The sequence below is a fragment of the Alosa alosa genome, chromosome 11, assembly GCF_017589495.1.
Source record: "Alosa alosa isolate M-15738 ecotype Scorff River chromosome 11, AALO_Geno_1.1, whole genome shotgun sequence".
NCBI lineage: Eukaryota > Metazoa > Chordata > Actinopteri > Clupeiformes > Clupeidae > Alosa > Alosa alosa.
Window position 1 is genome coordinate 35,237,902 of NC_063199.1, and position 27,115 is coordinate 35,265,016.

General features: G+C 42.8%; 2 protein-coding genes across 2 annotated transcripts in view; one reads left to right on the plus strand and one right to left on the minus strand.

The window, feature by feature from the left end:
* Positions 1 to 4,546, minus strand: part of appl2 (adaptor protein, phosphotyrosine interaction, PH domain and leucine zipper containing 2) — a 32,709-nt gene extending 28,163 nt beyond the window's left edge. The window contains exons 1-2 of the mRNA XM_048257781.1: positions 4,458 to 4,546; positions 4,081 to 4,185 (exon numbers count right to left, since the gene is read on the minus strand). Coding sequence (XP_048113738.1) covers positions 4,081 to 4,134 — 54 coding nt within the window. The 5' untranslated portion in view covers positions 4,135 to 4,185; positions 4,458 to 4,546. The remainder of the gene's footprint in view (positions 1 to 4,080; positions 4,186 to 4,457) is intronic.
* A 5,011-nt stretch (positions 4,547 to 9,557) lies between these two features.
* LOC125302877 (overexpressed in colon carcinoma 1 protein homolog) lies at positions 9,558 to 27,107 on the plus strand. The gene is made up of 6 exons (XM_048256203.1): positions 9,558 to 9,934; positions 15,048 to 15,072; positions 18,058 to 18,093; positions 18,936 to 19,015; positions 26,253 to 26,285; positions 26,706 to 27,107. The coding sequence occupies exons 1-5, from the start codon at positions 9,892 to 9,894 to the stop codon at positions 26,255 to 26,257; spliced, it is 189 nt and encodes a 62-aa protein (XP_048112160.1). The 5' UTR covers positions 9,558 to 9,891; the 3' UTR covers positions 26,258 to 26,285; positions 26,706 to 27,107.
* Positions 27,108 to 27,115: the final 8 nt, after the last annotated feature.

Genomic DNA, 27,115 nt, shown 5'->3' on the forward strand with positions numbered 1-27,115 from the left:
TTTTTACTGATGAGAGAGAAACAATAGCCAGTGACATTCAACAAAGGCAACGTGCACTAAACCATGGCCTCAGGTCAGTTGTGTTTAAGGAACACAGTTTCATGTAATGGTATCACACAAGGACAGGGCTTTACAATACTGTTTGTTCACCTGTAGCGCACCAATTGATCCAGGGCCGCCACTGAGCAGGGGCGTGTCTATGGGGCGGCTGGTGGAGGCAGTGTCTCCCCAGAGAAAGCACTCAATTTGACCTACACACTATAGCCTACAGTGTAGTCACATTAAAGATTTAATAAGTCAAATGATAATCATGTCAAATGTAAGTCAAAACAAAAATCAATAGGCTATGAAATAGTCAACTTACTGTATTTTAGCTGGTAATTACGCAGATCATATAATATAAATAATAAATAATATAAACTTAATATGAAATTCAAAATGTAATACAAATACAGTTTTTCTCAGTCGCTTTGGTGCTTTTTGCAGATCAGAATGAAAATGCCCATAACTATTAGTTCAACCTCCACAACATTTAGTCATTTGTGCACATCATAGTAGCAAATTCTCCTTCCTCTGAACAAATTGCAAATACTTTTTGACATGTATCAGTTGCTTTCATACAATTCTCTGCTGTTTTTTAACATTATCATTTGCTTATGTCATGTCAGTCAAAATGAACTATACTTTCATGGATACTGAATAGTCGCTCCCTATAAAACTAATAGTCTTCATTTCATTGCTTGAGTCATTACATACAAAATTGTTGAACTAGTTATCAAATTCTGTCACAATGCTGTAGAATTGCAAAGAGCATACAGTAAAAATGTAATGATTCAGTGTCTTGTACTCACTTACTCCCCCAACTACAGCAATGTGTAACTTTGTAGTTTTCAAATGGCTGTACAAGTACTGTATAGTGCTGTCTTGAGCATGTTCAGGTAGTGTCACTGAGTTCTGACCTTTTTGCATTGGAAAACACTGAGAGAACTGTCATAATGAAAACATGACAAAGCCATTTGACTATCTTGTTCATAAACGATGGTGTCAAGACTTCTCATTTTGATGACACTGACCGTTTTATTGACATGAATACGTGCTTTTGAGGAATGGACTATCCATTTTGAGCAAGTGACATGCTTTTGCAGGTCATCCACTAGGTTTTGCAGTTTGCACTAATTGTTTTGAGAAATGCACTAACTGCTGTGCAAATGTTAATAGTGATGCGAGAATAGCACCAAAGCGACTGAGAAAAACTGTAATATACCCTCAAACGATAATGATATGAAGCCACCTTTTCACTGAGTGTGTTGGGGGAGTCTACTCGTGTAATGTCTATGATTTCCACTGGTGTGGTGGGGGCTCCCAAATCAAATCAAGAAAGTATCAAAATTCTTGACTTATTATCGATATCAAAACAATTGTGACACTAAAATTCTTATCATGTATTTTTCATTGGCCATGGCTCCTGACTGATGCATGAGATAGATAGATAGATAGATAGATAGATAGATATTGTATCTTTTAAAATAAATGTTCTATGAGTGAAACTGCCATTGCTCTTAGTTCTTTAGGATTTAAGTTTTCTAAGGTGACAATTCGGCTTGTAGATGATTTCTCCCTCTTTCAAATTGGAGCGAGTGTGGAGCGATTTCACTGGATTTTTAAGTGGGGGAGCGAAATTGAGTGGTGCGGCCTGACGTGAATTTAAGCGGAGGAGCGGCCGAGTGAACAGCCCGAGCGAGGAGTGGGATATTCGCACCGCTCAGCCCCGCTCACTAGCTCTACTATGATGCAATGCAATTTAAACCATCAAACCATCCAGCTACCTACATAATATTACAGTTTTTCTCGATCGTTTTGATACCTGTGTCAACTCTGACATCACGTTCTCAAAACAGTTAACACCCGTGTCTGAACAAAAGCACTCTGGACAAAATTACACATTTTGCTTGCAAAAGGCTGTTACTCTCTCAAAACACTTAAAACATGCAGCAAAAGCAAATCTTGCCTTCAAACACTACAACTTGTTGCCAATTCAAAAACACTCTCTAATCAATCATTACACACTGGACAACAAAATGCAAAATCTAGTTCTCAAAATGAGCATTTTTGCCATGTCTGTTCTTTCTCATTTTTCTGGTATCAGAAAAAAACTGTGAAAAGACAAAATGTGCTGAATAAAAAAATAATTTATTCATTCCTCCCAAGATGTAACTGTCATTGTAAGACATACAGCAAACACCTAGTAAGATACTCTAAATTTCATTGAACTACAACTTTCATCGAAATAGACCTACAGTAAACACCTTTTGTACTGTTTTCTCCACCAAATAGTACTTTGTCTAAATGTGCATTAGATCCATACTTGCAAATAGCAACACAGAACAGACATCTCTTATGTATAATGAATGATTGCTGATTGAAGAATTGTGCAAAGGAGTTTCACACAGGTGTATCAGAGATTCAGACTTATGCAAGGAATCTATACCACCTGTGAAAAGAGGTTTTCCTTTTGTTTAGCATGGGAAAACCAATAGAGTTTGGGGCTTTTGAATGACACCTGTGTTAACTGTTTTGCAAAAGGGTGTGAGAAATGTTTGAACCCAATGAAAATGTGTGAACACATTCGCAAGAGATTACTTCCGCTGTGCAAAGAAAGTAGTCATGAAGACCAAGCAATCGAGAAAAACTGTAACCACAAACAGCAGACCAAGTGTAGATTTAGGGTGCTTGTATAGTAGCGGGCTTTGCTCTGAGTGAGTAGTATCTCAAGGTTATGCATTGAAATAATTAGATGTACCGCAGAGCGGTACAAAATATGACCGCCCAGTCCAGAGCACATTTTTTCCACAAAAATAAATCATGCTGAAAGGCCTATATGATTCTAACTGTCTCACTAAATTGCATTATCCACACTCAATTCTCACTGGTATCTGCTAGACAACAAGTACCAAAACATGATTAGTTCATAGATTTCACATGTAAAATTCATTTTATACAACCCCACCCCCATCTTGCCTGTTCAGAATTTGAGAAATTCTTGAATTATGTGCATGTGTGTGTACACGTTTATGTGTATGTTTATGTGTGTGGGTGTGCGTGTGTGTGTGCGTTTGTGTGTTTGCCTGCTGTGTGTGTTTGTGCATGTGCATGCATGCGCACATATGTCTACTGTGTGAGGTATGTGTCATAATGCATGATTACTGTGAATGTATGTGTGTGCGTGTGTATCTGTTTATGCACATGTGTGCACATGGAATGGGTTAACATGACCCCTGACCCCTGGAGGCAAACATACGCAATAGGAGTGTGGATAATGCAATTTAGTGAGACAGTTAGAATCATATAGGCCTTTCAGCGGGATTTATTTTTGTGGAAAAAATGTGCTGGACTGGGCGGCGGTCATATTTTGTACCGCTCTGCGGTACATCTAGTTATAGCAATTCCAGCTCTATCTAGCCAACGCCAGCCAGCCTATCCGACAGCTGCCACATAGGCTTCACCGTCCGCAGCCTAACTCAATGGATTCCAATAGATCCCACCCACTTATTTGTGATGCAGGGCCTTGGATTCTGATTACAATTAGGAATACAGCCTGTAAAACAATGCTGACAGTAGGCTACTACACCAGCCCAAGATTCGGATGGGCCTACTATATAAATTAGCCTATATAGGCTAGCCTATCATCAGGTTATCATCGCCGATTCAAAAGGGCCATGCATTCATTCGTAAACATAGTGTGTCTGTTCTCATCCTGACATCATTGGCCCGGACTAGAAAATCTGCTCCATGGGCACGGTGGATAAAGGAGAGGGTGTAGCTAGTCATTCTGTATCGTGATATATGGTAGCCTATATTTGAACACTTTTATTGCAGGCACCCTGTTATTGTAGAACTGTAAGCTATGTTTACATTAATGTTACAACAAAATCAGAAATACATTTGCATTCTTGACGTTAGGCTACTCCTGGACCATAGGCTACCCTACGGAGAGCATAGATTTAAAGGTTGCTAAAAATCTACGAGGAATGAAACAATCGGTTCTTCAAATTATAATAAGAGCGGATGTATGTTATTTACCTGTGGACTGTCCTGTAAGGCTTCTTCCAGAAGTAATTTGTGAACGGCCGGCATCTTGCTAATCGGGGAGATCGTAGCCTTCTTCAATAATTCAGGACAGGAACTCTGTTTCCCAGAGAACACTTGGGTTACTGTTCCTGCTGACACGTATTTCCAGGCGGAGTTTTCTGCGTCACCACTCATCACAAAGCCTAGTCAAATCTAATATAATAGGCCTATATATTAACTACAAAACCATAAAAATAATTCAGCAACAAAATCCGCAGTTTTCTCCCTCATAATTAATAGGCTGTAGTAGCCTATAATATAATATAGCCTAATATAGGCCTAATATAATATAATATAATATAATATAATACAAATTGTGGGCGATTTACGTTTTATAGATGAGTTGCATGCGTGCAGACAAAAGCCGTGGGTAGAAGCAGGAGCAGCTGTCCTTTTTGTTAGTCTATAGTGCCCCCTTCTGTTGAAAGAGTCAAAAATACGTTTTTTGTATATAATTGTTGACAATGTTTTAGTCCACATCGAGGGTGGAATACCAAGTGTAAAATCGGCATTTTATAATGGGAAAATTGATCTAGGCCTAGATGTGATATTCTGTATTTATTTTTACAACCTAATACTTGTGAAATGAAAAAGGAAACAAGGGGTCAAGTTAAGGCTGTTTCTAAGCCAAGGTTAGGCTACTTTACTGACTGCATGCCTGTAAAAACGAATTTAAAACCATTAGCTAGCTAGAAACGTCAAAGAATGTGCCACACCCCCATTAATGCTTTTGCTTCACGGAGTGAAGTTCTCAGTCCTGCAGATACATTTGACATGGACACAAAGCATCAGACACTCACAAATCAACATTCTTGTAATTGCTAAAGAGTAGCCTACCTATGCCAGCAGTCTCACACAATGGTATTGTGTGTGATGAGCACCAATGACTATGAAGTAGCTCCGCCTGGTAATGTCGATGTAACAGATATGTTATTGCTTTATTGACAGTCACATGAACATTATGTTCTGAAATGTCTTCTGGCTTTGGTACAGATCACCTCTCCCATTTTCATTTTGGATTGCTTCAGGGAGTTGTCTTTACTTATTATTGGTCCTCTGTTAAGACCAATCTGAAGCTCCTAGCACAACAACTGTTACATTTCCTGTCAGAATGTTCTATGTGCAACTGGCGCTGGATGGGTCCAGTTCTCTCTAGCAGCACTCACCACGTCTCTTTATCTGTGCAGTTTTGTAAACCTGATGTTCTCTTCTGAGCCATCGCCAGCTCATAGAGCCATGCTGATGATGTAATGACTAGTATCCCAAGATCCCACTGGTGATCAGTGTGCTCTGTGAGATGTTGATGAAGATGAAGGCAAGTGAACACCATGAAATCTGTTCCATCACATAAGTTGATCTGATATAACAAATTACAACAAAAATGAAGGATGTGTAAAGAATGAGTCATGTAGTTTAATAACAGTCTATAAAAGTCCATACAGCAAGTACTAGCTAAAACACTTAAAGCACAGTTGATATTCTTTCTTATAGCCTTTTCCCCCCATCATCACACATCCCTGCTGAAAAAAACAGCTAGAAACCAGCTTATGCTGGTAGTTGGTTTTAGCTGGTCTTTACTGGTTTTCTTCCAGCTCTTGCTGGTCTTTGCTGGTGTAGCTGGTTGTACCACCAGCTGGATATGCTGGCGTGACCATTTCAGGAAGCTGGTCATGCTGGTTTGACCAGCCTGTCGTGTGGGATACAGCTGGTGCAAGATGGTCATGCTGGTGACCAGCCTGTCAAACTTGACATTGTTGGTGCAAGATGGTCATGCTGGTTTGACCAACATAAGCTGGCACGGCCAGTTAAACCAGCAGTGTAGACCAGCAACACCAGCTAAAATGACCAGCTTGAGGTGGTACGACAAGCAAAACCAGCTGAATTACCATCGTTAGGTGGGTAAACCAGCTGAAGGTATGTTTTCGCAAGAGATTTGCTGGTCTAGCTGGTCAACCATCATAGGGTGGTCAGACAAGCTGGTCAACAAGCTGGTCAACCAGCAAACCACCTTTAGCTGGTCAGGCTGTTTTTTTCAGCAGGGATATGATTAATTGTGGTGATCAAAGAAGCAATCTTTAGTTATAACAACACAGATACCTTTCCAGAGCCTCTGGGACAATTCTCTCTACACTATACTATACTATACTGTACTGTACTCAAGGATTAAAGTTCTTCATCATAGGACGGATTTCCGTCAATTTGATTTTAGAAATGTCATATTTGAGATCGATGCAGATCCGATGAGAAAAAAAATAGGAGGGGGGGGACTATCACCTTTGCTTTTCCAAAGAACACGTATGGAGGACTATAACGGTCTAAAAGTTGGATTATAGTGACACATTAGAGACAGCTGATGAGGTTGGCCAATCAGTTTAACTTTTTGGATATGATATTGTGAGCTCTATGTGCTTAATTCGAGAAGAAGCGTAGGCTGTGTTCTTTCCGTGCATCAATGTAGACAATTTCTTACTATCGCGAACTCTTGTCAGGGAGGTCATTCATTTTGGGTGTCACCTATGACTTGAACAGATAGCCTTCTATGCCACCCGATGTAGGCTACTATTATTGTTACAGTTTTAATCAATGCAACTAACATTATGTGTAAAGCGACGAATATAAACCGTGAGCCTATGCAATTTATTATCCCGCCTGTTATGACATGTACAACAATGTTTTTCACAATTTGCGACGGAAGGTTTTGACTGAGCTGCAGTTAGCATAAAAAAAATAATATCACTGTCATCATCGCGAACTGTTGGGGTAAGGGGGTCAGTCTGTTTGTGACCTTTGAACAGCCTTGTAGCCTATTTTGCTTAGGCCTCACTTTTAACGACAGTAGGTTGTGAGTGTATGTTGACAAAAAATAACCATACAATTAAAATAGTCAACTTAAAACTTTGCTATAAAATATTATTAATTTATAGCACAAAACCATAACCAGTAGGCCTACCAGAACCTACGCGCATATTAGCGCCATGATTTGTGTCGCCTATTTGGCAAGGCCACTAGCCGTCATGGATGCGTTGTTGCTAAAGGAAGGCAGGTGTCAAAAGTTAAAAAAAAATGGAGATGGGCAGCTGTTGGAAACGGGGAGAACTAACAAGCCATGGTGTAAAGAAATTAAAGTGCCAGGGTTTTGCTTTTGGCGCCGTTAGCTGCAAGAAAATTGTTTATGGATGCAATAGGAAAACGCTTTAGCACGCCACCAATCAGAAGACCGCCATAAGGTTAACGCTCGGCACTTCAGGACATCTTCCCTACCTGGTGCAACTAGCCACCACGACAGAGGTAGGCTACGTTTATCTATGGCTGACCGCTTTTACGCTTTAGAAAGTAGGGCTACGATGTTCTTTCATAGCGCAACACGACCTGTCCCTCACCATATCGCAACCTCTTGTCAACCTTTTACAATCTGTTACTGAAGACAAAAGCACCGTCTCCAGATTGTCGTTATCAAATCGCGCCAGACCTCCTGCATGAGCACACACAGTATTGCTGCTCATTGGAAAACTGAGTTGTCTGTAAACTCAAAATTACCATGTTTTTATTAAATCTTGGATGAGGCAACAAATGGAAATATGAACAATATCTAGAATGTTCTGATTCGTTACTTTAACAAGAAAAAAATCTCCCCTTTAAACACTTGTGGCCTGAAGTAATTAAATGAGAGTGTGTTAAAGCCTTTCTACAATATTGCTGCAGTAGAAAAGAACAGCAATGGCTAATCAGCAATGGTCAGGATGGTACTAAAATATATTTTTGTTCATCAGGAAAACTCAGTCTCAATCAAGAACACTCTCAATTCGCCTTATTCACATGGCGGCCATTGGCGGCTAAAACGAGGCTACAGGGTACACAAACCATAGGGTTGTTACGTTCTATGCATTCACCTGTAGGTGGCATTAATGTTATAGTAAGTGTACCCTGTAGCCTCGTTTTGGTTTAAACAATGGTCGCTGTGTGAATAAGGCGAATACTCCCTTTACTTTGCTGTTTGCATGTTTTTGTACATTAAAAACCAATAGGTCGCGACCGCAAAAGGGGTGCTATCTTTATAGGTAGATATGAACAACGTATGACTTATGGCCTGAAAAAAGTTCAGTCAAACGATTTTTTTACTATAAATTCTTTACTATACTGTACTTATATTCTACTGTGGGACAACTCTCTCTACTGTGCCTTTGAGTGGGTTATTGCATTTATGGTGTTTTGTAGAGCTAACTTGATATTATTAATGTAAAGGGAAAGAACACCACAATGTAAAGGACAGGTATAGCTGTTCCCACACGCCTCTATGCATAATGTTTGTTAAGAAGATTAGCATGTAAAAACATCTTTAAGAAGATTAGCATGTAAAAACATCTTTTTACAGCATATAGCTGCCAAATACTAAATTAAATACATCAGTTCCTTTTATCAAGTTCCCTTTAAACGGTGCTGTTGTTGGGGCCTGCTGGCTGATGGCTTTTATCAGGACTAACGGTGCTGTTGTTGGGGCCTGCTGGCTGATGGCTTTTATCAGGACTAACGGTGCTGTTGTTGGGGCCTGCTGGCTGATGGCTGTTTGCTCGCTCACTGTTTTTAGACAGAAACTAATGTAATGCAATGTGTCTCACTGAACCAAAACCTTTCAATTCCTCTCAATATGTGAGCAGACAGGTGTTCTTCACACATTAATATACATGAATACATGAATACGATACATGTTGCCTTGGCACTGGGCTACTGAATGTATTAAAATGTCAGTACTGGATAAGGTGGATTTATTTTTATCCTTCACCATATCACAGTTATCACAACTCATCCACACATACAACAAAAGCTTAAACAATAGAGGCTAATGTGTTGATGTTTTTCTTAAAGAAAACTTTCTGTCAGCATGCTGGATTTTAATCACTATTTTTCTGAAGAGATAACACCATGTCCCCGGCCCAGAGGGGAATAGTTTTTGAACATCCACTCTGAAGTGCCAGGTTCAGAATGACTTGGCTTTGGTATCTCAGGTCTCCACAGGACACTTTGAGGAATGCAGGTGAGGACAATGTCTCTTCCCTGTGGGTCCCTTATGCTCATTTACCAAGTGTGGCGCATGTAGTTTTGTGCTGTGTGAGGTAAAATGTGTGGCTTGCCATTTGCTGAGAGAACACCCCAACCCCACCCCTCCCCATTCCCCCTCCGTTTCCCCGGCAACCCTGTGGAGGGTGGAGGAGAAGAGCAAATCATGTGAGGGCAAAGCATCTCTCTCTCTCTCCCTCCCTCTCTCTCTCTCCCTCCTCTCTCTCTTGCTTGTACAGCCTGGCTGCTGCTCTCTCTCCCTCTCTCTCTCTCCCTCCCTCTCTCTCTCTCTCTTGCTTGTACAGCCTGGCTGCTGCTCTCTCTCCCTCTCTCTCTCCCTCCCTCTCTCTCTCTCTCTTGCTTGTACAGCCTGGCTGCTGCTGCTGCTGCTGCTCTGTCCTCAGTCTGTGTGCTGCTGCAGAGGGACGCTGACCGCGCGCACGCTGGAGAGTGAGAGGCAGAACAGGGGCAACAACAGAGAGTGAGAGGCAGAACAGGGGCAACAACAGAGAGTTCGTCTCAGCCTTCTGCCCCTTCTCTCTCCCTCTTCCTCTCCTTCACTCTGTCTGTCCGTCTTGTCTCCACTCTGTCTTCGTTGCCCTGAGCTCTTCTCTCTCTCTCTCTCTCTCTCTCTCTCTTTCCTCTCATTTCTTCTCTTCCTTCCTTCTTCTTTGTTACTCTTCGCCAGCTGCTGAGCATCGATGCAAAATGGGTTGTGGGAACTCCTCAGCAGCCAGCACATCAGGAGGAGGTGAGTGTGTTTTAGGAATCCCATGTTTACTGTGTCGACGTGCGTGTGTGTATGTGTATGCGTGTGTGTGTGTGTGTTGTGTTTGTTTGTGTATGTCAGAGAGAGAATGAGAGTGTGAAAGAGACAGAGTGTGAAAGAGACAGAGGCAGTTGGGTTCTGCTGGTTCTGCTTCACTGCCACCGCTGTTGGCATCTCCATTCTCGTGCGAGTTGGGTGTTAAACAGAGAGCCGCTGTGCATCACCCTCCACCCCCCCACGGCTCTCGGCCGGGTGCCTGCATTAGCCTCCTGCGTTAGCCTCCTGCGTTAGCCTCCTTCAGCCCAGAGACGCTGGCCATGTGTGTGGAGAGTTGCAGCTCTCGGCAGGGTGCCTGTGTGGCCGTGTGTGTGTGTGGAGAGTTGCAGCTCTCGGCAGGGTGCCTGTGTGACCGTGTGTGTGGAGAGTTGCAGCTCTCGGCAGGGTGTCTGTGTGACCGTGTGTGTGGAGAGTTGCAGCTCTCGGCAGGGTGCCTGTGTGGCCGTGTGTGTGTGTGGAGAGTTGCAGGTCTCGGGGAGGGTGCCTGTGTGGCCGTGTGTGTGTGGAGTTGCAGCTCTCGGCAGGGTGCCTGTGTGGCCATGCAGCGAGATATGCAGCGGCTAATTGATACGTGCAGCGGTGAGACGTGTGTGGAGACGTGCTGCGGTGAGACATGTGTGTGGAGACGTGCTGCGGTGAGACGTGTGTGTGGAGACGTGCTGCGGTGAGACGTGTGTGGAGACGTGCTGCGGTGAGACGTGTCTGAAATCCACACATGCTGCCGCTTCAGGAAGGTGGGCTCTGGATCATGGGATGCCTTAGTGAGGAGTCATCAGTGTGTGTGTGTGTGTAAGTAGGTGTAAGTGGGTGTACGTATACTGTGTGTGTGTGTGTGTGCGTGTGCGTGTGTGTGTGTGTGTAAGTGGGTGTACGTATACTGTGTGTGTGTAAGTGGGTGTACGTATACTGTATGTGTGTGTGTGTGTGTGTGTGTGTGTAAGTGGGTGTACGTATACTGTATGTGTGTGTGTGTGTGTAAGTGTGTGTAAGTGGGTGTACGTATACTGTGTGTGTGTGTGTGTGTGTGTAAGTGGGTGTACGTATACTGTGTGTGTGTGTGTGTGTGTGTGTGTGTGTAAGTGGGTGTACGTATACTGTGTGTGTGTGTGTGTGTGTGGTGTGTGTAAGTGGGTGTACGTATACTGTGTGTGTGTGTGTGTGTGTGTGTGGGTGTAAGTGGGTGTAAGTGGGTGTACGTATACTGTGTGTGTGTGTGTGTGTGTGTGTGTGGGTGTACGTATACTGTATGTGTGTGTGTGTGTGTGTATGCACATTTCTGTGTGTGTGTCTGTGTGTGTGTGTGTGCATATGTGTTTGTATGTGAGTGTGTGTGTGTCTTGCTACAGCTGTATTTAATTTACTTGTGTGATGCTGTCTTTGTGTGAGTTTACTTGTGTGTCTTTGTGGGTGTGAGTTTACTTGTGTGATGCTGTCTTTGTGTGAGTTTACTTGTGTGTCTTTGTGGGTGTGAGTTTACTTGTGTGTCTTTGTGGGTGTGAGTTTACTTGTCTGTCTTTTGTGTGAGTTTACTTGTGTGTCTTTGTGGGTGTGAGTTTACTTGTGTGTCTTTGTGGGTGTGAGTTTACTTGTGTGGTGCTGTCTTTGTGTGAGTTTACTTGTGTGTCTTTGTGGGTGTGAGTTTACTTGTGTGTCTTTGTGGGTGTGAGTTTACTTGTGTGGTGCTGTCTTTGTGGGTGCAAGTTTACTTGTGTGGTGCTGTCTTTGTGGGTGTGAGTTGTGCATCTCTGTGATGGGTGTGAGTTGTGCATCTCTGTGATGGATACTGTTTGCCCTCACTGACACTGACAGCTCTCTTCACTCTCCAGACACAAAAGGGCACAAAAGGCATATTGGGCTTATACCATATTGGGCATATATTGGGCATATACCATATTGGGCTTATACCATATTGAGCATATACCATATTGGGCATATATTGGGCATATACCATATTGGGCATATACCATATTGGGCATATACCATATTGGGCTTATACCATATTGGGCATATACCATATTGGGCTTATACCATATTGGGCATATATTGGGCATATACCATATTGGGCTTATACCATATTGAGCATATACCATATTGGGCATATGCCATATTGGGCATATACCATAGTGGGCTTATACCATACTGGGCATATACCATATTGGGCTTATACCATATTGAGCATATACCATATTGGGCATATATTGGGCATATACCATAGTGGGCTTATACCATATTGGGCATATACCATATTGGGCATATACCATATTGGGCATATACCATATTGGGCATATGCCATATTGGGCATATACCATAGTGGGCTTATACCATATTGGGCATATATTGGGCATATACCATAGTGGGCTTATACCATATTGGGCATATACCATATTGGGCTTATACCATATTGAGCATATACCATATTGGGCATATGCCATATTGGGCATATACCATAGTGGGCTTATACCATACTGGGCATATACCATATTGGGCATATACCATATTGGGCATATATTGGGCATATATCATATTGGGCATATGCCATATTGGGCATATACCATATTGGGCATATATTGGGCATATATCATATTGGGCATATGCCATATTGGGCATATGCCATATTGGGCATATATTGGGCATATATTGGGCATATATTGGGCATATATCATATTGGGCATATGCCATATTGGGCATATGCCATATTGGGCATATATTGGGCATATACCATTGAGCATATACCATATTGGGCATATGCCATATTGGGCATATACCATATTGGGCTTATACCATATTGGGCATATATTGGGCTTTATAAATTACATTGGGCATATATTGGGCATATACCATATTGGGCTTTATAATTACATTGAGCATATACCATAATAAGCATATATTGGGGTATTAATAAATTATTGACAAGGCATACATCATATTGGGCATATACCATATTGGGCATATATCATATTGGGCATATGCCATATTGGGCATATGCCATATTGGGCATATACCATAGTGGGCTTATATACCATACTGGGCATTACAACTATTATTGGGCTTATAAATTATTATTGAGCATATACCATATTGGGTATATATTGGGCTTATACCCATACTGGGCATATACCATATTGGGCATATATCATATTGGGCATATGCCATATTGGGCATATACCATAGTGGGCTTATACCATACTGGGCATATACCATATTGGGCATATACCATATTGGCTAATAAACACAAAGGGCACACCATATTGACAGTGTGGCTAGTTGTCCTTTCAAATGTGTTCTCTTACACAAAACAGAGGTCTGTGTAGTATATGAATGTCTTAGTAGCAGGTTAACAGGTTTATACATGTTTATGGGGTATACTGTGGATAGTGACTGATCAAAGTCTATATAAATACATATAAGTAGAAATTACTCCATTCATAAAGATTTATGATGTTGTAGTTGAAGTCTTACAGAACTTTGGAAGCTTCTATGGGGTCATATGGCTCCATAAACAGCATTTGCAGAATAAACTGTATTTGATATGAGGAAAATACGTCATTAGTGCCATTATCAAGACATAAAAGAAGCTTTATGATATATTCTGCAATGTCAAGCTTTAAGGGCTTATAACATCATAAGGCTTTATCAGTGTAATCATGTGTTATCATCATGTGTGAGTGTAAGATATATGAGGTACTGAATACAAAAATTAAAGCATAAATTCTCATTAAGAATTAAGAATAAAAAATGGATTCATTCTGATCAGCATGTGAGTTATGAAACAACCTGATGACTGCTGTGAAGTTACATTACATTTGGCTGACGCATTTTTAGCCAAAGCGACTAACAACATGGTAAACAGTTTAAGCTTTTTAAAGCAATTCTCTCAAGAATTCAAGGACAATTTAAAAAAGGTAGAGTACAATAAGAATAAGTGCATCAGTGAGTGCTGTTTTGAAACAGTCAAGTGTCAGTTGTAGTCAGGTGGTAAGTGCTAGGATCAGCAAGACTAGTTGTAAGTAGTGTATACGAGAGGAGATGCTCTCTGAAGAGCTGGGTCTTCAGGAGTTCAGGGGAAGTCAAAGCAAAATGTTGGACACACTATCAACAAGGACTATTCAGCACCATCACGTGTGTCCCCACCTCTGTACTGGGCTGTTTGTAGTAATATAGCCACCCAGCATTGAGGAAATAGCAGAGGGGACAGCAACTCTGGTACTGTAAGTTCAGCAGTCGTCCCTGCAGGGCATTCTCTGTGAATGCCTTGCCTGTTGTCCTCTTTCAACCCCTGCAAGCTATGCGCACATGAATAGCGGCCACTCTACAGTATACACATCTCCTTAGTGTGAAGTGTGGGCTGAAAGTGAAAGTGCACATTTATCAGTTCAGGCCTCAAACAGACCAGCACTCTGCACAAATGAAACAGTCACAAGGGCCCTTGAGTAAGGCCAACCATGCCTAAGCAATTTGCCATTATTAGAAGAGCCTGTTTGTCGCTAGATGCCTTGCTAAAGATGGGTTTCCACCCAACGTCTATACCATAACACATCACAGCCCAAGCTGTGCTCCAGTTCAGTCAGGAGTGGTTGGTGACCTCTACAGGACCTGGCGTGGGTGATTAAAACCCAAAAAAGACCACAGAGTGGTCTCTAGAAGACCGCTCAAGCACCACTAGAGACCTCTAGACCAGACCACAGCTATTGTCGCTTGTCAGGTCAAGGTGGAAAGACACTTGAGACAGAGTCTACTGGTGGGCCATTTTCCACTGTCCTTAGAACTCACAATATTCCATTGATTTCACTGGTCTGTTTTTCCACCCTGTTGTCAATGGCAGGACCAACTAATTCCCAATATGGACACGTGATTTGGTTTATTACTAGATCAGAGTGTTGATAATGAAAGATCAAAGTCTGTTCATTGCCTTTGACTCTGTATAGTATTGTGTCTATGTATCATGATTAGTTTTGACTCTGTATAGTATTGTGTCTATGTATCATGATTAGTTTTGAGTGGTGTAAATTAATTGAGACTTTCTTTTTGATCCGTACAGGGCCGGCAGAAGCTTCTAAAGATGTGTGAGTATTGTGTGATGACAATGTAAGCTTTGAACCTTTCAGATAAACATACCATTTTGGAAACAAACAAAATAGACAACAATTAAATCAGGCAAATTCCACGAAAGCTTGAGACATTTGGCAGCAGATTTGCCAGATTAAATTTCAGCCTTCATCTGCAATACACAGTGCTTGTGGTGACCAAAGTAAAATGGCCTGACACCCTTTCTATGTCCAAAAGAGTTGCAGAGATGAACAACAGAGGCTTAACATACACACACAGTGCATGTTTAAATCCAGAATTCAAAGCATATCAATGTTAGAGCATACTGGCCTTTCTTTTATTATTTCACTTTTGTTCTTTTTCTTTTTTCAATTGACTGCTGATAGTAATGTTTCTCCACATCAAAATAGTCCCTTAAAGGGGTGCTAGAGATTGGGCAGCTATTTGTCTTTGTGTGCCCTTCCTCTGATGCAGCCTATTTATTCAGACAGGCCCCCCTTGTCCCTCAGCACTCTTGCTATTTTTCACCACGATGGCTGACAGAAGAGACTTTTCCAAAACAACTCCCCAAATGTGAATCAATCAGCTTGCATTCACAACCCTCTCATCCTGATAAACATTGGATCATCTTCCATGTAAAAGCATGGCCCCTGAGGCTTGTTACGACAGGCTCGCCTATAAAGGCCTAATTGCACAACTTTTCTGCACTCAGCACCAGATTCCTGTCACAAGGGAGAGCAGCTCTATCAGTCAGACAGCCAGAGGAGAAGAAACTGTGAAAAACAAGCTGTTACTGTTTTCCTTCGGCTACAACTCAAAATATTTGGTATCTTACGAGGGGGTATGGAGATTAAACTCAAACATGACAACTGTCCCTGGAATTTCCTGTCTTTTCACCAATTTCAATAAACATTAATCTACTTGCTTTATCCCTGCTAAATGTTATTTCCCTCTGTGATTCCATACATGAATAAGCACATTCCTGCACTAGCATTAATCCAGAGGCCTTGGGCATGACAAATGGAAGTGCTAGCAAGGAGGCTAAAATCAAACAAGACCAGCATCATACATTAGCATCTAGCATCAGACATTAGCATGTGCCTTTGGCCATCAGGGAGAGAGGCCAGCATCAGACATTAAAATCAGACATTGATCTCTGAAGCCCATATAAGGAGATCCGGATGTTAATTGAAGCTAACTACCTATGGCAAGTTGCATTGCAAGTTAGCTCTGGGATAGCAAAGATCTAAGTTGGCCGTCTTAAGGCAGAGGGCAAAAGTGTGTTGAGCAAAACGTCTGCATGTCAGGCTTCGTTGTCCCCACAAGAGTTTAACAGGTGTGATTATTTAAAATCCCCACGTTAAATCCGGGACCCCCCCCCCCCAAAAAAAAAAAAGAAAAGAAAACAACAACAAAATATATGATAAATTCTAAAGTTAAAAATATTAAGAAATGCTGCTAATTGTATGCTGTTGAGCTTAGGCTATGGTGCTGCTAATTGTATGCTGTTGAGCTGAGGCTATGGTGCTGCTAATTGTATGCTGTTGAGCTTAGGCTATGGTGCTGCTAATTGTATGCTGTTGAACTTAGGCTATGGTGCTGCTAATTGTATGCTGTTGAACTTAGGCTATGGTGCATTGTCACTTTAAGGTTGCTCAGTCTAAGCTTTCTCATAAAACCCTTCCACCAGCTCTTGTAAGATATAAGGCTAGTCCATAAACTCCTAAACCTTGTTTGTTTGTGCCACATTGATAACACAATATTAACAATACTATGCATAATATTAAGTTGTTACAAGCAGTTATAAGTTCATATATTAAAAGGGGATATCAACAATGACACATGGAACCTGCCAGTCTATCTCTCTCTCTCTCTCTCTGGTGCGCACTCAAGATGCGTTTCCCAATTAATTAGAGTAAGTAACGTTCAAGTTAGATGCTGCTGCATGATCATCCTTGCATCCTTGCAACACAAAGTTGGTGCATTTTGACATCTTAAACATTTTCGAAGAGAGAAAAGCAGTTAGCAGTAAAGCTATTTATTGGTATTGGGCTTGTGCGTGATGCGCGTTGTGAATACAATGTTAAAACATTTCCTATAGTTTCTTACCTATATTTGCCCTGATGCACTCGTTGACGCAGACACACGCACTTGCTTTAGACTCCTTTCCCTGCTGTTGTCCCCATATATTAGCCTACAGAGCAACTAGGACATACTTTGGTTATACTTTGGGGCAGCCGTGACCTACTGGTTAGCACTTCGGACCTGTAACCGGAGGGTTGCCGGTTCGAACCCCGACCAGTAGGCACGGCTGAAGTGCCCTTGAGCAAGGCACCTAACTCCTCACTGCTCCCCGAGCGCCGCTGTTGATGCAGGCAGCTCACTGCGCCGGGATTAGTGTGTGCTTCACCTCACTGTGTGTACTTCACTAATTGACGGATTGGGTTAAATGCAGAGACCAAATTTCCCTCACGGGATCAAAAGAGTATACTTATAGGACAGGCGCGTGTAACTACAAAGAAGGGTCTGGGCCTGTGGTTGCACGGCAGTTGCTAGGTAATAATGTGAACTAAACTTGCTGCCAATCAACAAAAAGCATGCCTTTAATGTCTGTATACTTAGGCTACACGGGATTTGAAGAACAAAACCGTTTGAAACTAGTAGAAATTATAATCAGAATTTAATTTTCACCAAAAAAAATTAGCATTAGACATTAGCAGCATCAGACATTAGCATCTAGCATCAGCCATTAGCATCTAGCATCAGCATCTAGCATTAGACATTAGCATGCCACTTTGGGCGTCAGGGAGAGAGACCAGCATTAGACATTAGCATGTCTCTTTGGGCAACAGGGAGAGAGAGAACAGGCCCATAGGCCCACATTACACAAAATACAGTCATTTTGGATCTTGTCAGTGGCGAACAGATGCTAGCTCAGTTGGTGGCTTTGGGCTCTAACGCTTCACTGTGTCAACAGCTGATCTATGATTGCCCTGTTGCAGGACGGAAGACCTCTCACCAGATGATGAGAAAAGAAGGTAAGCCAAGCACGGAAGTCCCTTACCAACCTCCCCTCAGTCTCAGGAGCTTTGTGGCCTAGCCACAAAAGCATAGGAGACAGATGTGGAAGGCTGATTGCTTGACTCTTCCTGATTAAACATGCAGGAGACCACATACTGTTAAACTGGCAGTGTAGAAATTCCTGGTCTTTCGACATCTATTTCAGAGAACAAATGTACAAAGTACAAAGCACAGATGCATCATGTCATATTGTACTTCAGAATTCAGTAATGAGATTGGTGATTTAATGCAGGCTACCACCAATCCCTCTAGTTCCATTTTGAATATTGACTGATGGTACAGTATAAGTGGCTTTCATTATCTGTGAACACAGCTTGTATCTAAGGAACCCTTAGCGGTGGGCGGTCGTAGTGTAGTGGTTAAGGAGCTGGGCTAGCGTGCAGTAGCCTGAAAGTTGTCGGTTCAATTCCCAGCTTCCACCGTTGTGCCCTTGAGCAAGGCACTTAACCCCAAGTTGCTCCGGGGACAATGTGATCCCTTGTAATATAGCTGACATATGTAAGTCACTTTGGTCAAGAAGTGTCTGCTAAATGTAATGTAATGTAACCCAGAACCACTTGTGTCTCTGCTCTGCACTGAAGCCATTAAAATGGCTACGCATGGTTAGGTTATGCTGCCATTCTCCTTGGTTATTCATGTCCTCGGCCATGTGTTGAAGGAGCAGCACCATTATGATTTTCAAGAATCAAAATAAAAAGGAATCAAAATCATCTTGTAAAATCATTATTCTAATGTATTTTCTTTTGTGTACAATCTCACATGTTAAAGATGCATTTACATCTTTTGGCTCTGTCCCCAGGAATTATGGTGGGGTTTATGTAGGTCTTCCAGCAGATTTGACCGCAGTTGCATCAAGTCAGTCCAAGAACACACACAAAGGTTAGCCTTTTCCCTTTTCTTGTGACCACCAGAACACACAGAAACACAAAAGAGTGAGGATACATCCTCCCCTTTCTTATGGACACTGATGTTAGTTTGTTCATCAGTTTAATTGCCGGAGGAATTACTAAATGAATCAGCCACTGGCAGGAGGAAATGTAAGACAGGAAGTTATTTCCATGAACCCAGACACTAAATAGCCACTGGCTGCTGCATATTACAGCCATGTTAGGACACGTACGTTATGTACTGTTATCTGTCATATGACACCCAACACATAATTGAGTTGAGTTTATTTAGACCTCATATGGCTACATGACCATTTCAAATGAAAACAATATGGCCTTCCAGTGATTCCCCAATGGGTTAATAAAAGACCAATGTGTTCTGGTATGCTCCAGATGGACTGGCTGATTAGCCATCACCTAGTGACCAGAGCAGATATAACTAGCTAAGAAAACTAAGAAAATGTAAGCGGTTTGTCTTAATATTTTGATTAAGCAAAATACAAGCTATTATAATTTGGGCAAAACACACAAGTAAATAAAATATGATTAGTGCATACTGATAGGAAAATCTGCATTATATCAATAAAGTATCTATCTATCTATCTATCTATCTATCTATCTATCTATCTATCTATCCATTACTAGGGCATAATGCAACCATTAAAGCACATGTGATTGCAATGCCATTCAGTCTATGCAGTGTGTGCAAGCTTAATACGAGTATTTTATGCAAGGCTTTGAACCGGTTCACGGAACGAAAACTAAAACCAGAAACTTTTGATGTTTTCCTAAGAACAGAAACGAAAGCAGAAACTTTACATTTTTTTATGTTCCGGAACAGAATCGTTTATCTAAAATAATGGTAACGGGTTAATAACGTTATTTTTTTCGTTCTTTGACAAGATTTCTGTGCAATATGACTTGGTGAGGTTGACTTCCAGTTGTCCACTCTTCGGGAGAAATGTAATGGAGAAGCTTGCCACCAGCTGTACAGGCAGAATCTTTTGTCATTTCCCTCTGGGCCCTGACAAGGTTTTGGGCATTTGTTTATAAGTTTAATATTCACAATGGCAGCTGTGTACACACCATTGTGGTTTTGTATTATCTGATGACATAAGAGAGACAAAAATGCACTGATTGGGTCCTGACCAGGTTTGGCCAATTGATGTTCACAATACACGGGTTTCCCGTTTACCAACAAAACTAGATGCGTGTGCAGCCGTGGGGCAGAAGACGCTTGGTGGCCGTCCACAACGTTATAAACTTAACGTAAATAGTCGGCCGCTGTAAGCTGTAATGTATTGAGATTTATGTTTAGGTGCATGCTCTCTGGTGAGTCCTTAATTGGGGGGCGCAGACCTAATAGGTAACGGATGTGAGGTTATGTTTTAACCAGGGAACTGGAGGTGGCACTTGAGTTGTACATGCTGTGATTATGTTGGCCAAGTTCTAAGTAAAGAGTTTGTTTACTACCACTATCTCTCTGGACTCTTTGTCGGATCTTACACTGGCGACGAGGATGGGATCCGAATCTACAAAGTTTATTTTTTATGGTAGCCTAATCAGCAGCCTTCGATAGTCTACAGTCCGGCATCAATCTGTGAGTAATGACAATCACCATGACCACGCTGGGTCGTATAGAAGAGTTTGATGAAGGCTCTGGCAATTCCATTGAAGAGTATATTGAGCGATTAGAATGTTTTTTCCTAGCTAACGACGTAGCGGAGGAGGAGAAACGGCACGCTATTCTGCTTAGTGTCTGTGGGGCTGCAACATATTCCACACTACGCTCGGTGGTCGCCCCCACCCTTCCTACAGCCGTCACCTATGCAAACCTCGTAATAGTCTTGAAACGCCACTACAGTCCTCCTCCATCACAAATTGTTCAACGTTTTCAGTTTTACAATTGCAAACAGAAGCAAGGCCAAAGCATCTCCAGCTACATTGCTGAACTCCGCAAACTTTCAGTACATTGCAATTTTGGTGACCAGCTGGAAGCTATGCTGCGAGACAGAATTGTCTGTGGGGTGCTAGATGAGGGGCTTCAGCGCCGCCTGCTGGCTGAAAAGGACCTCACATTCAAAATCGCCGAGGAGAAAGCCCTTGCTGCTGAGACGGCCACATTAAATGCACGTATACTCCAGCCGAACCAAAGTGGACAACCACAGTCAGCAGAAGTTTATCAGACTGCACACAGTCCACCCATCTTCAAAAAAAAACAAACAGCAGCAGAAGGGGGTGCAAAGCCATGTTTTCGTTGTGGAGGCACACACAACCAACAACATTGCAAATTTGCCTCTGCAGTATGCCACTATTGCAAGAAAAGGGGACACATTGCTCGTGTTTGTTTTAAGAAGAGTAGGGAGGTCACATCAGCAGATTCTTCGGACACAAGACTTCTTGGCAACAAGACGAGGAATATGACATTTATACCATGGGCAGGCAGCCTTATGCTCACATAAAAAAAACATATCAAGCCACTGTGATCCTGAATAACAAGGCACATGTTATGGAGGTGGACTCTGGAGCCGCATGCTCCTTGATCAGTGAGGGCAGTTACAACACCTTGTGGCCTACCCAGCCGCCTTTGCTGCTCAAGGACAGTAGTGTGCTTAAACAATGGTCACAAGCATAACTACAAGTTAAGGGGAACATTTTTGTGGAGGTGCAGTATTAGGGTAATCGCAGGACCTTACCCCTGATTATTGTTCAAGGTCAGGGGGCAAGTCTACTGGGCAGAGACTGGTTTGATGCACTGGGCATTTCCGTGTTAGGTGTGCACCAAGTATGCCTGCAATCCGTGGAGCCCATCCTAACGGAATATGCAGAACTTTTTCAGGACCTCGGAGCCTCACGTACCCCTCCAATTGCCATTGATATTGATACGACAGCATCACCTAGGTTTTTTAAAGCACGCTCCGTGCCTTTTGCCCTGCGGCCAAAGCTAGACGAGGAGCTTGACAAGCTAGTAGCTCAAGGTATTTTTGAACCAGTGCGACACTCGAAGTGGGCCACACCCATCGTCCCAGTAGTTAAAAAAGAAGGCAGCTTAAGAATTTGCGGTGACTATCGCTGCACAGTAAATACAGTGGTGCAGCCTGATGTTTACCCCATTCCTACGATAGCTGAACTGTTCTCCAGATTGGCAGGGGGAGTTATCTTCAGTAAATTGGACCTCAAACAAGCTTACCAGCAGCTGGTGCTGGACGCACGAGGCTGCAGAACTTCTCACCATAAACACCCATCGTGGGCTGTTTCGGCCCGCCGCCCTGCAGTTTGAGTTTCGACAGCTGTGTCCATCTTCCAGCCGCTTTATGGATACCCTCCTCACTGGTATACCAGGGGTGCAACCGTACCTGGATGATGTCTTAATAGCTGGTAAGACTGTGGACCAGCACAATGAACATCTTCGTGCAGTGCTGGAACGATTTGCGGAAGCAGGATTGCGGCTGCAGAAGGAGAAAAGTGTGTTCGCTGCCAGCCAAGTTGAATTTTAAGGTTTCATGTGGACAAGGATGGTGTACGGCCGACTATGGAGAAAGTTGAGGCTATTCAGAAGGCCCTCGCCCGAAAAAAAACAGAGCTTCAATCATTCCTAGGCCTACTCAATTTTTGCAGCTGCTTTTTGCCAAACAAGGCCACCATCCTGGAACCACTGCATCGCCTCCTGGATCAGTCTGCACCCTGGCAGTGGTCTGACTCGCATGAAAAGGCTTATACTGCTGCTAAACAACTGCTTCAGGCTGATGGCGTGCTGACGCACTATGATGAGACAAAGCCATTAGCGGTTGTTTGTGACGCTTCGCCTTATGGCTTGGGGGCGCTAATCTTCCATATGGAATCTGATGGCCGGGAGGCTCTCATCTGCTTTGCCTCAAGGACACTATCCTCCACAGAAAGAAATTATGCCCAAATAGATAAGGAGGCCTTGGCGGTCATCTTCGCAGTTAAGAAATTCCACCAGTACCTCGCTGGTTGCCACTTTCTGGTCTTTACTGACCACAAACCGCTGTTGGGCCTGCTACACCACTCTAAGCCTATGCCACCTGTCTTGTCCCCACGCATGCTTCGCTGGAGTGTGCTTCTTGGCCTATGATTACGAGCTGTGCTACCGCCCTGGCAAACAGCTGGCGAATGCTGATGCCCTTAGCCGCTTACCACTGCCCACTGCCATTCGTGAGACTCCCCATGGAGGTACTCTTACTGGAAATGGCACCTGAAGCCCCACTGAATGCAAAACACATTGCTGTACTTACTCGGAAGGATCCAGTTCTGTCCCGTGTATTGCGCTGGGACCTGCATGGCTGGCCAATGGACACACCTGACAGCAGTTTCAAGCCATTTGTTACCCGGCGCCATGAACTGTCCGCACACAAGGACTGCCTATTGTGGGGAAGTCGTGTGGTTATTCCCAGCCTGGCAAGGGAGGAGGTACTAGCCATGCTGCATGATGCACACCCAGGCATTGTGCATATGAAGGGTCTGGGGAGGAGTTATGCCTGGTGGCCGGGCATGGATTCAGCGATCGAGCAGACAGTAAAATCCTGTAAAACCTGTCAGAGATCCCGTCATGCACCACCAACAGCACAGCTACACCCTTGGGAGTGGACAACTAAGAAATGGTCCCGGTTACATATTGACTTTGCGGGTCCATTCCAAGGGAAGACATTTCTCATAATTGTGGACTCACACTCTAAATGGTTAGAGGTTGCCATGGTGAGTTCAATGTCATCGTCTGCAGTGATCAGCACCTTGAGACTCCTCTTCGCAACTCACGGGTTGCCAGACGTCATTGTTTCTGACAATGGTGCGGCCTTCACGTCAGAAGAATTCAAAGAGTTTGCCAGGCGGAATGGCATCAGACCAGTGACGACGGCCCCTTACCATCCTCGTTCAAATGGCCAAGCCACGTGGATCAGCCACGTGGATCAGCTGCATGGTAGAGTGATTTCAGGCACGGATGTGGTCGCTGGAGAATCCATCGTTCCTGGACAGCAGTCACCTGAGGATGGGCTGCTTGAGTCTACCTCAGCTGAAACACCACAACCCGAGACCAGCAGGTCTGTTGAAGACCCCTCTGGTCTTGTGACGATTCCCGAACCCATTACCCCTCTACAGCGTCCGGCAAGAGACCGTCACCCTCCACGCCACTTGGCTGATTTTGTTGACTAGGTGCATGCTCTCTGGTGAGTCCTTAATTAGGAGGGGGGGGGGCTCTCGCGAGGCGAGACTAATAGGTAGCGGGATGTGAGGTTATGTTTTAACCGGGGAACTGGAGGTGGCACTTGAGTTGTACATTCTGTGATTATGTTGGCCAAGTTCTAAGTAAAGAGTTTGTTTACTACCACTATCTCTTTGGACTCTTTGTCGGATCTTACATAAGCTACAATCGGATTTTTTTGTATACCCCTGTTGTCTCAATGATAATAACATCTCATTTCAGACTATATTTCAAAGTTTGCCGTTCATTTGCATTATTAATATAACATCGTATTTTGTCATTTTTGGCGAAGAAATGCATTCCGTTAGGGATATTGAACATATTTAACATTCTCTAACCATCGTGATTTCAAATTGGTGCCGTTTTCAGCACAAAAACTAATTTTATTCTTTTGCTCTTTTGCATTGCTCTATGCTGTTCTATGGTGCTTTCTGCCTCTTGGTTGCGCATGCATGTTTTCGTGACGTTGCATAGAAATCCATGTATGGCAGCTATTGTATGTAGCCTACCATATTTCAGTTATTTACACAGATTTAGCTATGTGAGTTGCATAGGCTTTTGGATGGATGTAAGAACTACAGTGATGCTTCAGTAATGCTTTATGGTTTTGTATTGACATAAGAGAAACAAATGCACTGATTGAGCCCTGACCAGGTTTGGTCAATTGAAGTTCTCTATGACAGTTATGTAGCCTCCCCTATTTGTCATTTGCACCAATGGAGCTATCTAAGAAGTATAATTGTTATGTGATCAGTTGTTTGCCAATAAACAACTTGGCAGACATTTTCCTTAATTCATAATACTGAAAAAAATGTAGGCATGTCAGAATTACAGTTATGCCGCTTACAGGATAGAGACGTAGACTAACAATATAATTTTAAAGTTTTATTTGTATGTCCCGCAGCTGACATGGAACGTTATTAACCGGTTCGGGAACTTTATTTTTTTGTTCTAACCAGTTCAGGAATGTCAATTTTAGGGTTGAACTGAAAAAACAGGGAACATTAAAATACTGGTTCTGTTCTGAACGAACCAATTGGGAAAAAAATCTGGTTCAAAGCCCTGATGTTATGACAAACATTATGCAATTTGTGCAACTTTAGGCATTCAAAAATAATGGCACATCTGCACTCTACCATCATATGCTTTTGCTTAAGAAGAGTAATTAGATTCAGCTGCAGTCCATCTCCAGGTAAAGGGGAACGTGACTGTTGGAAATTAGATGTTGCTACATTCCTTCATGAAGCTTGCAATATTTTTTGCTACCGTTTTGCTACCTAACATGAAGTCAAATCGAAGTGGATTGAAAATATCAATTGCTCTCTGGCCCTATTATATAAAATTGAAACATTCAGTTAGCTGGAAATAAGACAGCTTTCCAATGTTACTGAATAATCTTCACATAGAAGAACCTCACTGTTTCTGCAGTCAAAGGCACATTTGCTAATTACGAATTCCCTGTTACATGTAACAGACTCTCTCTCCTTCTATCAGTCTCCGTGTGTGTGTGTGTGTGTGTGCGTGTGCGCTTGTGTGCATGCGTGTGTGTGCGTGCGCGCGTGCGTGTGTGTGCAGGCATTAGCCACATCTGTAAAGGGAGCTGCAAATTAAATCTTAGAAGGTGCAGGAACAGAATGTGGCATTTAGATGAGAGCAGCATGAGGCTAAGCTTTGCACAGTGGGCCACAGAGGCTGCAGGAGGCCGAGGCATCAGGACACTGAGGAAAGGGAGTTCAAAGCTTCAAAGTAGTTGCCTCTTAACAGGATAGTCACCAACCTCCTGTAGGCCACCAGCCAGCTGCCTACTGTCTGACTTGACACTCAAAATTATCCCAAAATTATCATAGGCATTGTACAAATCACACAGAATGCTTCTAGAACAATTATTACTGTTATTATACAATCATACTGAAATACAAAACATTTTACATTAAAATAACAATACAATTATTATAAATGCATATGTTCCTGCCCTTGACTAACTAGTTGATATGTGGTTGTTTTTCAGATTAACAGAAAAGAATAATCAGATGTGACACAGGTATAGTTAATTTCATTGTCTTTTACACCCACACGCATAATAGGATGCCCCTGATGCCAGAAAAACAACCAGTTACAAAAAAAATAAATGTCCTTCTATGGTTACTGTGTGCTGATACAGTACATCACATCAATTACACATTCAAATTCTGCCTTATTATGACATGTGATATAAATGGACTGATCAGAGTGCTGAAAAGACAAAACAAACCATCACTACCAAATACCACTGAATGCCACTGTTTTACAACTGGAATGGTTGACTCATTTATAATTGTGAGCATTCAGAAGTTATCAGCTCCTCCCTTGTGCACTCTACAGCTAAATTAGCATCCGTCTCCTCTCCTCCTCCTCTCCTCCCCTCTCCTCTCCTCTCCTCCTCTCATCTCCTCCCCCTCCTCCTCTCCTCTTGTCTTTGCAGATGCTCTATTGTGTACGCACAAGGCTGTCCTCTAATATGGTCCATTTGGGGTGTTCTGGCCTCCGCTGGGTCGAGCCACCCAGAGTCTTCAGGCTCCTGGCCATGAGGGCTCCCCAGGGGTCCGTAGTGTGTGGAGGAGCACTGTGCCATGCAGGGATGCCTCTGTGTGACGCCATATTTACACAAACTTGGGCAGTGGCAAGGGCATCAAGACTCTGGATGGGGCCAGACTATCAGAGTCCCCCACTAGCCAATCATCTCCCTCTCAGGACAGGACCTGCTACATGACTTTCTCCTTTTATTTGATGGACCAACATATTCAACCAGGAATGATCAGGTCTGCAATAATGGAAACAAAAACACTACACACCTTGCATTGCTTCAGGATACTGCTGGATATGGTTCAGAGT